This window comes from Lepisosteus oculatus, chromosome 25, assembly GCF_040954835.1.
Source record: "Lepisosteus oculatus isolate fLepOcu1 chromosome 25, fLepOcu1.hap2, whole genome shotgun sequence".
Taxonomy (NCBI): Eukaryota; Metazoa; Chordata; class Actinopteri; order Semionotiformes; family Lepisosteidae; genus Lepisosteus; species Lepisosteus oculatus.
Genome location: NC_090720.1, coordinates 5766828 through 5780438, shown reverse-complemented (window position 1 = coordinate 5780438; position 13611 = coordinate 5766828). Strand labels below are relative to the sequence as shown.

At 42.5% G+C, this 13611-nt stretch overlaps 1 protein-coding gene across 1 annotated transcript; it reads left to right on the top strand.

Annotated features, from left to right (window-relative positions):
* Positions 1-259: 259 nt before the first annotated feature.
* aldh4a1 (aldehyde dehydrogenase 4 family, member A1) lies at positions 260-13574 on the top strand. Its single transcript, XM_006641948.3, has 15 exons — positions 260-446; positions 3324-3417; positions 3680-3772; positions 4176-4223; positions 4625-4780; positions 5160-5309; positions 5835-5909; positions 6446-6633; positions 7261-7334; positions 7483-7679; positions 8231-8278; positions 8701-8853; positions 10182-10303; positions 11130-11248; positions 11562-13574. The coding sequence occupies exons 1-15, from the start codon at positions 406-408 to the stop codon at positions 11672-11674; spliced, it is 1671 nt and encodes a 556-aa protein (XP_006642011.2). The 5' UTR covers positions 260-405; the 3' UTR covers positions 11675-13574.
* The last annotated feature ends 37 nt before the right edge of the window (positions 13575-13611 follow it).

The window sequence follows — 13611 nt, the reverse complement described above, 5'->3', positions numbered from 1 at the left end:
GCCAGTCAGAGACTCGCCCCGGCCACTCCCCGAAAATTCCATTCTGAAGAAAACGGTGGAGTTAATTCTTCATTAACTTTACAGTTATTTAAAAGAAGACGAATGTTTCAACCTCCTTAAGGAATTTAATTTTAAAGCTAACTTAATAATAATAAATCTATTTTGATATAATTATACAAATTCGAATTGTTTACAAAAGTCAAAGAATAGCATGGTCTCCCCCATTCTGCGTTAATAGTGCAGCCCGATATGTCTGCTGTCATTTCGTGTTACTTTTCTTCAAGGAGCAATTGAATAGCTTTTCTTATCTTTGCAGATTGCCGGTGTAGCATCGCTGGGCATTTTAAATTGTATATTCTGTTTGCTTTCTGGACTTTTATTTATTTTTTTAATCTATAAAAAAACATGCTGCGTACGAGAGCGGTCCTCTGCCAGTCATTCCGGCGGTATGTAATTTCACCTGAGTTCGGGCGTCTTTCTCCTTGGTGTGCCTTTCACATTCGTGCCAGAGTAACTAGAGAGTTTATAGATGTAGCCGGGATCTTGTATGTAATGTGCTTGCTGACATGTTGCACTTGAATGTCGAAGAACTGGATAGGTCCAAATGGTTCATAAGTGTCTGTGCATGTCATTTAAATAGCAGTTTAGCTCCTGCGGTGGTATGAATATTATGAAACTGAATTAGGCGATAATAATGAGTTAAAATAAAAGTGAAAAGCAGACTAAAGCCTCTGTTAAGCAGCCGAACCAGCAGGTATGCTTGCAATATCGAGCCCCTGTGTACTCTCCACGTTGAAAACACTCTGTACGACTCAAGGAAGTTCAGATTAACTGCCCCCTTTTTCCAAGTTCCGTGGAAGTATCTCGAACAACGTCTCCTGCATTGAAATGCGTAAGCCCCCACCACAACGCGAATCTGATAAAGGGCATTAAAGCAACGGTTTTTTTTTTAGTTTAACGTTCAGTCCTTAATCCCCCCCCCACTTCAGAATTTGCACATGTATCTCCAGCAGCTCGTCCCCACAGAGGAAAGACAGACTGATGTCAGCAAGTCCAGCGCACTAGATGCAGCGTGGTTTGACAGTCCTCGCAGCCGAAGTCCACCTTACAGGACAGCCTGGACTGCTGGCCGGCAGAAAGCAGAAAGATGTGGAATTTTTTGGTGTCGTGTTAGTTGTTACAGTTGTACCTCTTTAAAATAGGCTCGGGATTTGCAACCGTGTTTCTGTACCGCTGCCATGATTCAAAACGTAACGCAATATGAGTTTAGAAAAGTAATTGGTGTAAAACGAAGAATCGTCTAAAAAATATAATTATAATAAGATTAATGTGAATGTGTGTGCCAACTTGAACAAACATGCAGTGTTGCATTTGTTACATGTGGTATTAAGTGTCCTGATCTTAATTGATAAATTGCCAATATCGGCTACTTAGAGATAAAGTGGGTATTTTCACAAAGAGATCCGTTCTGTTGGTTGTCCTCCAATTGTCCCTTCGTGTTATGAACGGGAAATTATCCTAATTGAAATATGGGGTGAATGTACGTTGAGGTGTTAACCTAGAAATTCTAGTATATCGTTTCCCGAAAAGCGCTCATTCACCTGTCACCGCGAAGCGAAGAAAAACTCACTTATTAGGCCAATTGTTTTACGACGTCAGGCTGCCTAAAGTGATAGCCCAAGATAAGATAGTGCTGGAGCGTGGGACAGAGCTGGCCCTGTGCCCAGTTCATTCCCAGCAGGCTAGGAAGCGGACTGGAGGGCTGTAACAGTTGCAGGTGTGTCTGCAGGTGCAGAAATGAGTTGGCTCTGTGTTGGGCAGTTTCTGTGCCTTATGCCTTATACTGTACTAATTAGTCATTACTGTAAGAAGGGAGGGATGGCTAGAGACAGAGCAGGGCTTTTGAGAAGAGAAATTCCAGTGTAGAATGGCTTGGATATAATTAATCTATCCATTTTCTTAAGTGCTTTATCCAATACAGGGGGAGCTGGATCCTATCCCAGCATGCAAAGGGCACAGGGCAGGATATACCCTAGATGGGACGCTTGTCCTTTGCAGGGCACACTCAGACACAGATATAGACACGCACACACTCACACCAGTTAACCTACCAGCATGTCTTCGGACTGTGGGAGGACACACACAAACATAGGGAGAACATGTGGCTACAACGATGTCAGTTTCTTGAAAGTCCTGCCCAGTCCATTCAAGATTAACTTGGCATTTTCAAAAACAGCAGTATAGTCCGGTGCAATGATTTAATCGATTCTGGTGAAAGTTTCCATTCTGGTAGTTAAAGTCCTTTTATTGATTGTTGCATGTCAGGAAACTTTATTATGCAACTATTCTAAAATAATAAACCAGTGCATTTTTAAATCCAAGTGCCCTTAGAACTTTCCTCTGTCCATTGGAAGTCTGTAGCAGGATCATAGGGCTTGAGAGCACACAGGGACACAGTTTTAATATCTGATGTTTTAAAGGGGCTGGCAGAGATTAAACAAAAACCCAGTGTGACGCAGATTGGTAGTTTCTGCTTTGATCAGGTACTGTCCTGTTCCTCTCTCTCCTGCTCCTCTGCAGGCTGTGTCCTGTATGGCTCCACTGATTCTTGCTGACTTGTGAGTTACTGTGCCAAAGAGCAGCTGGTCATGTTTAGATGGTAAACAGGTGTTGGACTGAACCTGCTTCATAATGCCAGATCAATCAATACACAGATGGAATCTCCCCCTCCAAGTCCCCAGCCCCCGATTAATCTCAAAAAGATTAACTCTTATATTTCAACAGCAAATCACTACTGGTCCATTGCATTTTTGTAAATTTAGTCCTAAGCCTTAGGATTGCTCTGTGAACCTGTGTATTGTTCCTACAATAACTAACCAAACTTTAGTTATTAATAGGACAATACTGAACATTTTCCTAAATAATATATGGCAGTACGTTGCTTGTATTCTGTGTTTCTTTCCAAAAACAATCTGTTGTATATGTTGAATTCCCTGTACACATCAATTTTACAGAATTAAAACATGGCAGTTATAAAGACAGTAAAGCATTTTCCCATGTTGTTGACTTAAGTCTCTGCAGAAGTTTTTGTCGGAGCTGTCTGTGTTACATTGCATTTGTTTAACTCTAATCATCGCAACAGTTTCAACACTGCAAACAGGCCAAGGAACTTGCTGGAAACTATGCCTGGAAGTAATCCCACACAAACTGATTGTGGCCACATTCCCTCTCTGGGAAAGATGTAGACTGAGATATGCACGGCACAAAAGGGCTGATGATCCGTGTGCCAGAGGGCTCCTTTCCATGCTTTGTCTTCCTTGCAGGTTCCGAACATTCTCATGCGCCGCTGTGGAGGTGAAGAATGAGCCCATTCTGCAGTTCCTGGAGGGCAGCTCAGAGAGGGCGGCACTGCAGAAGGTAATCGCATACTGGAACACTTTCTCAGTACCTGGACACACATTAGAGTCATTCTGCAGACTTCCACTACCTAGTCTCAACTGCCCTTGTAGCATATAGCAAGTTTTTAATTGTAAATATAAGAATACACAAAGCCAGTAATTTGATTAGATATTGGTACAACATCCAGCTTCTTCACTGCTTCTTTCCATTTTCTTTTATGAGTGGGGAGCTACAATCTCAACATGTAGTTCAACAAAACATTCTTATAATTGTCAACCAGGCCCTGAATGAGCTGAAGGGGAAAACAGAGGAGATCCCCTGTGTGGTGGGGGATGAGCAGATCTGGACCAAAGACATCAGATACCAGCTGTCGGTGAGTGATTCCACCCATCTCCAGCGGCGGTGGCAGATACTGTGGCCTCATCGCTAAGCAAATGAGAAACCAGAGAGCAAATGTCGCATGTTCACGATAAAAAAGATTGAGGTCTTCCTTTCAGGTAATGCTAAAAAAAAAACATGTTGCACTAAGCATGCCAGTGTTGAAGATCACATCACACTGTTTCAAGAGCACATTATTTCAAACGATTCCACTCAACCCAGCTAGTACCCAGAATATTCAACACTATTACATTCAACGACATTTAAATCTCATCAGAAATGGCTAGCTTTCCCGACTGCGCTTGTACAGTGATAGAACATGGTGTTTGTTTCAATTCTGCAACATACTGTATATCCAATGGATTGCTAATATGTTGTTTTGGATTGCTGTTTTCCAGCCCTTTAATCACTCTCACAAAGTGGCCAAATTTTGCTACGCTGATAAGGTGAGTAATCCTTCATCCGTTGTTAAAACCCATGACTTCAGTTCTGTTCTGTAGTTTATTTTCCTTTACAAAGGGTGTGGGGAAATAAGGAGCTGATTCAGAATTAGAAATAGCTGCACCACTAAAATCTAATACTGACATCTAGAATTCAGTCTTGCTAAAGCTGTCTTTTTATATGTAGACAGGCAAGGGACTTCTTTTGCTCATTAGTCATGAAATACAGTTCAGTTTTTTGTAGTATGATCCAGACCAGAGTTTTAACGTGTTTTGTGTTATTCTTGGGTCATGTTCAGAAAGAGAGAGCTTACAGAGATCTCTGCAGTTATTTTCCATGTCTGGTTCCTCAGTAGCAGCCTGTTTTCTGGGTGTGCGATCCACATTGTGTGATTGTGTTTTGCCAGGACGTACTGAACAAAGCCATCGTAGCCTCTGTGTCAGCCCGCAGAGAGTGGGACTTAAAGCCCGTCCAGGACAGAGCCCAGATCCTCTTCAAGGCTGCGGACTTGATCAGTGGCCCCCACAGGGCCGAGCTGCTCGCCAAGACCATGATAGGCCAGGTACAGAGAGGAATCCCACAGTCACGTGATGCTTTTCCAGTGCAAATAACACTGTTTGTGGTGTCCTGGGTCAGTAAGTAGCATGGTACATTTTTAAAGGAAGAGCCCACAGTCTTCGTCAGGCTGATTTTCAGTCTTCTGCTTCGCTACCTAAATGAGTTTTAATTTCAACAATGACATTTAAAAAAATCCAGCAAACAGTTTAAATCTGGAGTCTGAAACAAAAGAAACAGCCAGCAATGACACATCTGCCTGCGGTGCTATTAATGTGCCGGGGAGAAAGAGTTTGGTGGTCAGTTCAGAAATCAATTTGTGTGTTTTTCAGCTTGAAAGTAAAAGGTGATTTTGCTTCCTAGTTCAGGTTGACATTCTTTTTTAGGGCAAGACGGTAGTGCAGGCTGAAATTGATGCCGCTGCCGAGCTGATTGACTTTTTCCGCTTCAACGCCAAACACGCCATTGAGCTGGAGCATCAGCAGCCTCTGAGTGGAGATGGCAGCACAAACACCATGCTGTACCGTGGGCTGGAGGTGAGCGCCACCTACAGGGCCTACGAGGAGTCACCGCTCAAGATATTTTGCAACATTGGCCAGGATTAAATCCTAGATTTGAACCACCCAACACTTGGAGACTACAGTTCCAAAGAGTGATTGAGAGTTTATGTAAGATAGAATGAAGAAAGTCATGTCAGTAAGTGCTAGGCTTGTAAACTTGACATCTTGATTAAAAAATGACAATGACAGTCTACTGGTGGATACTTATGCTCCTTCAGATTCAAGGTAAAAATCAGTCTTTGCCAAATTTGAAATATCTTGATGGAACAATCATTAAAAGAGAACTAGAAAAGTTTCATTTTCTGTCCTAAAAGGTGAAAACAATATGGCTTTTGTGATTCTGAACTTCTCCCTTTGAAATCGAATCAAACCAAATGTGAGTCAAATATTTAAACCCTGTGAAGAAAACTTGTTCCCCCTGAATTTCTGTAATTCACATTCTCAAGTCTGTGAAACTAGATTCATTCCATTGGCTGATGTACATCTTTTTTTTGATCTTAGGGCTTTGTTGCAGCTATTTCGCCCTTCAACTTCACTGCTATTGGAGGAAACCTGGCAGGGACACCAGCCCTGATGGTGAGTCTGGCACAGCTGCTGCACAAGGCGAAGAAGAATTTAGTACACGCATTTAAAACTGACACCAACAAGACACACTGCAAAATCAAGGTGTTGTTCAAGTACTGAGCACTTGTCTTTGCCTGTTCTTGGCACAGTTAGAGAGTTTTCTATCAGATACTACACAACACAACAATAACCCGTGAAACATCCTGTTTGTTGCATGTTATGGGTATATGTGTCTGTGAGTTGGAGCTCACTTCTACATGTTGGGCTACACTGATTTATTTTGCATTAAAGTGTTCTTATACGTCTTTACTTATAAGAGGTGAAATAATTCTGTAAATAATACTCATGCGTTTTATCATATCTGTTGTTACCGTATGTCTGTGCTTGCAGTATGATCTTATGAAAGGGGATTTATAAGAGATTTCGAAATTTTGCTTATTCAGACACTGGGTGGGCCTACTTTATTTTGATAAAAACGCCCTGACAGTGAGAAATTGCAAAGTGAGCACAAGGCTGTGTGGAGCTGACAGGCCCTGTGTCGTTGCCAGGGTAACGTCGTGCTGTGGAAGCCCAGCGACACGGCCATGTCCGCCAGCTACGCTGTCTACAAGATCCTGCGGGAGGCGGGACTTCCTCCTAACGTCATCCAGTTCGTGCCAGCGGACGGCCCCGTGTTCGGGGACACCATCACAGCCTCCGAGCACTTGGCCGGCATCAACTTCACAGGCAGTGTCCCGTGAGTGCGAATCTTTTTAGCAGCCTCCTCTCTTCACCTGACTTTTTCAAATAGAACCTTCGACCCGAACAAAGTGGATTTTCCAGGCTTTTCCACAACACTGCGGCATCCATGATACAAACATGCCCTTGACTGTGTCATCTATGTCAGGCTCTGCATATTTGTGTCTGCTCTATTAGCACCAGTTGGTGTCTATTTTTACTGTACATCTATGTTTCCAGTACGAGCTTAAGAAAGGAGGTTTACCAGAGATTTAGAAATTTTTAGTTCATCAAACACTGAGTGGGGCTATTTATTTTGATGAAACAATTCCCTGACTGTGAGAAGTTTAAGAAGTGAGCACTGAGGCTGTGTGAAGCAGTGATTTGGAGTTGGCACAGGTTGGAGGAACAGTGTATCTCCTACTCATGCCAACGCTAACGTGCAGGTGCTTGGTAAAAATGCAGGAGTTGCTTTTTTTACCAAAAAATGAGGGCCCAGTTGCAGACTAACATCCTGTGGCTCTCTACTAATTACAGTGATGGTCTTTCAGGAATCCTGGACACGTTTAACTAGTGACATGACCCTCACAAAATATGGGAAATGTTGAATAATGAGAGTAATCGCTTTAACATTCATTTTCCTCAGGACTTTCAAACAACTCTGGAAGCAGGTGGCGGAGAACCTGGATCGCTACCGGAATTTCCCTCGAGTGGCGGGAGGTGAGCCCTTACTGTGTCCGTCCGAGACCTGCCTAGACCACAAAATTCCAACCGGTGGCCGTAGAAGCCGGCCACACGATCAGATCGAGCCTGGTGCAAGATCGCTCCGGCCCACGTGCCCCCTCAGCCTTGTGTTTCCTGTCCCCAGAGTGCGGGGGGAAGAACTTCCACTTCGTGCACCAGTCGGCCGACATCGGGAGCGTGGTGATGGGGACGATCCGCTCCGCCTTCGAGTACGGGGGGCAGAAGTGCTCCGCCTGCTCCCGGATGTACGTGCCCGGCGCGCTGTGGCCGCGGATCAGGCAGGAGCTGCTGGCCGTGCACCGGCAGATCCGGCTGGGCAACGTGAGTCTGCCCTAGACAGCCCTTCCGAAGCCGAGGAACCCTGTCTTTATCGTGAAAGAAGGGCAAGCCTTGTCTTTCTCACCCTGTTTCTGGGTTGCAAAGGAGCAGGTAAAGGTTTATTCCGTGCTGAAAGGAAAAGGAGAGATGTGTCTCTTTTCCTTTCAGCATGGAATGAACTATACCTGTTTCCTTGCAGCATACACATGCAACTCCCAACACATCATTTTTGGGATGAGAGTTTTGCCTGCTTTTTATTATACAGTTTAGTCAATTTTGATATGTATCATTAGGGACTTTTTGTTCCGTGTTTAAACGTGATTCTACCATATTGTAATTTTTTGTAATGACCTGTGTGTTAGCGTGCAGTTCCCTCAACACTGGGATTGGATTCTGAGGCAGCAGATGCATGCAGAATTTGAAATCACAGTTCTTCAGATCTACATCGGTTTTGTCTTTTGTTTTAATTAAGCCAGCCTATCTGAGAATAAACTCCAGGGTAAAATCTACAGTTTGTATTAATATACTGTCCTTTTTGTGTTCTGCTTTTCCAGCCTGTTGAGGACTTCAGCACATTCTTCTCTGCTGTAATTGACAACAAGGTACTTATTTATTATTCAGGCCTTTTAACCAGATAACAGTTGAAAACACGTTCTGATTTGCAGTCCTTTGTTGTTTCCACTCAATGGTTCACTGAGTAATGAGCATCTGTATTGAAAGCGCAAATATTTTCCTCAGTATTTAAGAAGCTTCATCTACACTTTAATCGATATTTATACATACAAATTCACTGCGATGCAGAAGGGGTTAGGTCAGAGCATGGCAGGTTTGAGGAAAATAAATTTGCACTCTGTGTGTTTTACATGTAAGGGTTTCAAGCCTGAGCTTATATAAACAGACAAAACACATGCAAGCAGTAGTTTTGTTTTAGGAATGCAAAATGTACTGTTCAAACAAGAGCATATATTCAGTCTGATTTTTCTTTTGTGTTGTGTGCATGTTGTCTCCATGCGTCTCTCCCCAGTCTTTCAGTCGCATTAAGAAGTGGCTGGACTATGCCAAGTCTTCTCCCAACCTGACCATTCTTGCCGGGGGTCAGTGCGACGACAGGCAGGGGTACTTTGTGGAGCCCACCATCATTGAGACCAAGGATCCCCAGGACATCATCATGAAAGAGGTAGGAGGGCACCGGGATCATCCCAAGGGAAAACCAGGCCCACGTGCTCTTGTGAAGAACACGTGCAGCCCGATGCCTTCTGCTCTCGCTGCCTGCTGGACTACACCTTGGGAAACCCCTGTTTCACTGTGATCACATTAAATCTCAGCACATGCTATTGGCCCCAGTACTCACTTTCTGGGTTTTAAATGCTTCTCTTTATAACACTGAAACTCAAGGTGTGCCGTCAGATATGTATTTCATAACTGCTGTGGGGTTGCACAATTACCACCAAAACAAAGAGAGGAACAGGTACCTTTCTCCACGATAAAGAGCGAATTTCATTTCAGCTACTGTACGCCATTGCTCTTCTGTAGTGTAAGCTTTGTTGTGTTTTTTTGTTTTGCAGTGTGATTTGTTTTTGCATTATATTTGCCTCCTTCATGTCAGATCTACTCTTGGGGGAGATAGAATAACCTTGTGTGCTCTGCCTTCCTGTCCAAACAAAGATGAAACGTGTAAATGAGTCAATCCTGTTTCCTAGCTTGGTATCCCAGAGCCGCCAGCTACAAAGTGCAGGATTAAATAGGCAAATCTGGAGGACAGCAGAGCCTGTTGAAGAGAGTGACCACGGTCCACCACAATTGGGCTTGTTTCTTTAATTGAAGGCACCCTGAGGCTCAGATTACATGTGTCAGTTTGCATTTGAACAGCCACTGGAAATATGCCCCACCCTCACTCCGAGCCTTAGAAGCAGTCCTCTGACCAAGGCACTGATTTTAATTTTTACACGAATTACCCCTGCATTTGTTAAAAAAAAATGCCCTTCCACCCACACACCCTCTCAGGCTGTGGCTTATAAACTAGGCCGGTTTTATACTGTGGATCACCTTTAAAATCATCAAAGTCTAAACAGAAATGGGAGATTCATCACGTAATTTGGCGATCATGGAAATTGGGACCAATTTGCAAATTAAATACCCATAGAAATAAACAACCATTAGAAATCCTAATTAGAAACATTCACCCCTCTGTGAGTCCATTGAGAAGGCTTTCATTTTACAGTGAATACAAAAAATCCAAATTATTCTTGTTGAATGTAGACGCTGCTCAACCTCCAGTCATACTGAAAAATCATTACAGCTGAGGACTCACACTGACACACACTATACTGTACGTGTCATCACTGGAGAGTAGGGATAGGTTATATCACCATGCATTCCAGATTAAGACTGTAATGGAATAAATACTTGCAAACAAAGCAGAGGAACTTGCAAAATTGAGTCTTCAGGTTTCAGGGTTGTAGGTTTTCTAGGCTGAATTAATCTGTGACATTTTTTGTCCTGCAGGAAATCTTTGGCCCAGTCCTGACTGTGTATGTGTACGCTGAGGAGGACTACAGAAATGTATTGCAGCTGGTTGATAGCACTTCACCATACAGCCTCACAGGGGCAGTGTTTGCCCTTGACAAGTAAGCATTCCAGAGCCCCAGTTTTGCTTGATCTTTCCTTTGCCTTTGAGTTGCATTAAAGGAGTACGAGTTTGGCATGAAAAGCAGACTTGTTGCAATTGAGTCTATGGTCCCAGCTTACAAATTGTAATTTTTACATGTAGTGAATTAGCAATAACAGTAATAATATTGGCACCATCCCATAAGACATCATCCCATAATAGTTAAACTGTTTCTGTCCTTCATTAAGCATGCACTAACTGACTCCCAGTCTGGTGGGTTTCTCATGTGCTGTTGGCATAAGCCTTCATGAGAACAAGTAAAGGTTTATTCCATGCTGAAAAGAGAAGAAAGAAAATGCAACGTTTCGGCTGTGGAGCCTTCTTCGGGTGTGTTTTCTTTCTTCTCTATACAGCATGGAATAAACCTATTACTTGTCCCTTTGCAGCCTAAGCATGCTGACGCAGCTCCCCTACCTGAACAGCCTTCATGAGACTGCTTTTCACACTTGACTAAACTACAACTTGCTAACAGCTCAGATTTTGTCAGTCTCCGAAGTCACAAACTCATTTAATTCACTTAAATTTTTTTTAAAAAATAATGTTGATGGGTTTTGTGAAATGAATCATATCCACAGATGCTTTGAGTACATGAGAACATGTTTTGGGTGCAATACACAGCACTGATGTTTTACGAATAAAATCTTGGGTCCTGGTTGGGTAAGAGGCTTGGTCCATTAGTGGGCTGTCAAGCTGGAGGTTAGAGAAAACAATTTGCCACCTCAAAAGAGCTCATCAGTGAAAGGCCCCCTGTGCAGACTGCTGATGTCCTGGGCTCTCTGTTTTAGGAGCGTGTTAGCCGAGGCTGGAAAGGTCTTGAGAAATGCAGCTGGCAACTTCTACATCAACGACAAATCCACTGGCTCCGTTGTGGCCCAGCAGCCGTTTGGGGGCTCCAGAGCTTCGGGTGAGTGTCTGATGTGTGTGGTCTGTTGACAGTGCTAGCAGTAGGAAACCACTGCCAGTGCTCGAACACAGTTAGAAGAGGGCAGGCCAAACCCTACGTGGTTCTTGGACTCACTCATGTGATAAAGTGACTGTGCATGAAATTATAGCTGGAGAAGATAGTGGTGCAGTGGCTGTCACTAGCATTGCTGCCTCACGGTGTGAGGAGGCTGAGGGTTAAATCTGAATTTATTCAGGTGCCTGTTCGCATTAGCAAAGCATCATAAAGCTGCAGTTATATATCTTGTTCCTTATTGGCTGATCTGTATGTCTAGGCACCAATGACAAGCCAGGAGGCCCACACTACGTTCTGCGATGGACTTCGCCCCAGGTTGTCAAGGAGACCCATGTTCCACTAACAGAATGGAAGTACCCCTACATGGGGTGAAGCTGACACAACCCCCCCCAGCCACCGCCTCCCACTCCCACCCCTCCCTTCTCTATCGAAGAGAACGTGAGCCTACCCAACCCCTCCCGGAAATAAAACAGGACCCGCAGATTTGACTGATTTGATCATGAGTGAATAAGAAGCTGAGAGTGTATTATAAAATGATTTGAGCTCTTTCTGGTTTAAATGGAAGACTGGAGTATTGTGCTTTGCAGTACGTTGACCCGTCTCAGTGGGATAGCACTGAAATTAGAAGTAGCTGTACTTCTCAAGGGGTGTGGAAGCTATAGTGACTGAACACTCATGTCCCTGAAAGTACACCAATGTACAGACCTCTCAACACTGCTAAAAATTACCACAATTTCAAATTTCTTCTTAATTATTTGTCTATAGCAAGACCTATAAGAAATGTATGCTTAGAGGTGTGACATGTATATTAGGATTTTATTTTTTTAATTATCTTAAAAGTAAGGGGAGGAAACAATTAGCAGAGCTTCTGAATCAGTCTGTATTGTCCATCATTCCTCATACTGTATAGGTTTTGAATCATGGTTACCATATGCATACTCCATGTATTATCGACATTATTGAGTGAAATGAAAGGGGGAACTCTAGTGAAAACCTGTCTAACTGCTGTATGGTTGTGTGGAAGACACAGTGATCAGAGTCGGTGCACTGAAAGTCATTTTGTAGTCTTTTTATCCCAGCTGGATGGTGTGGTTTATACTGTGAGCTTGCTAAAGTCTGGGTTTGAAAAGCATTACTCAACCTCTCTGAAAGTGTAAGTGATGAGGGCTGCAGTTGTAATGAAGGAGACTGTCTTGAAGGGCTGTAGCTTTGCCTTTCCCTGGTTGGGAGCTACATCCCTTCATGTTACAACTGTGTAATTTTAAATCATGATTAAATCCTAACCATCTTCCACTGCTGTAATTCACTCTGGCAAGCATGCAGACCTTGAAAACATGCAAACCGAATAGTGATCTAATGTTTTTGATCTGGAAACATTCTGTAACTTTATAGATCTGTTCATACTGTCTTGCATTGTCTACAGTGAAAATAATAGATACTGACAAATACAGTATTTTGAATAATTATGTAATTAATTTCTTTTGTGAGAAAGTTACATTTGATCTGTTTCTCAAGTGAATTTGTCACTATATAATGTTGAGTATAATATTATCAAAACATGACAGGCAGATATCGAGGTTTAGTAACACTAATGAAATGTTAGAAATATTTCAGTGGAAAATTCCAGTTTAACCATTAGTCCATTTTTCTCTTATAATGCATCACTTGAGCTAAATCATTGCTAAGGAATATTTTTTCAAACGCAATCTCAGATCAATGTTATTGATAAATCAACTGATTTAACATGAGCTGTTGAAGCACTGGGTTTGTAACAGCTGATGTCCAATATCCTGGTTGTCCAAAACCATTCAGGAATCTTTGGGTACTATATATATACAGTATATAGTCTTCTCAAATGTCTAAACTTCTAGTTTGAAATGTGCAGTTTTTCATAAGAGATCTACTAATTATGGTGTGGTTAAAATTATTCTAAAATTGTACCTTTTTTATTATTCGAAATACTGCAAAACAAAAGCCAGCTTTTGCGCCCATTTTAAAATAAATGAGAAAATCTTTAAAAAGGTAGATCTCCTTGATAACAAATGGTGGTTCCATATTCTGACATATTTTACATTATCGCGGCCTTGTAATCACTGCCTAAAACAAGGGCTTGCCATTTTTAATAACTGATTTTCGTACAGTAATAACATTTTGAAGCCGATTTTATTCAGGATGTGCTTGTGAAGGTCTAGAATTTAGAATGTGTCAGCACCGGTATTGGCTGTTTGTCATATTGAGTACTATGTGCTGTTAGTAAAAGGGAAAAAATCAATTCAGTGGCTTGTGTTTTTAATTGTTTAGAGGGGAAT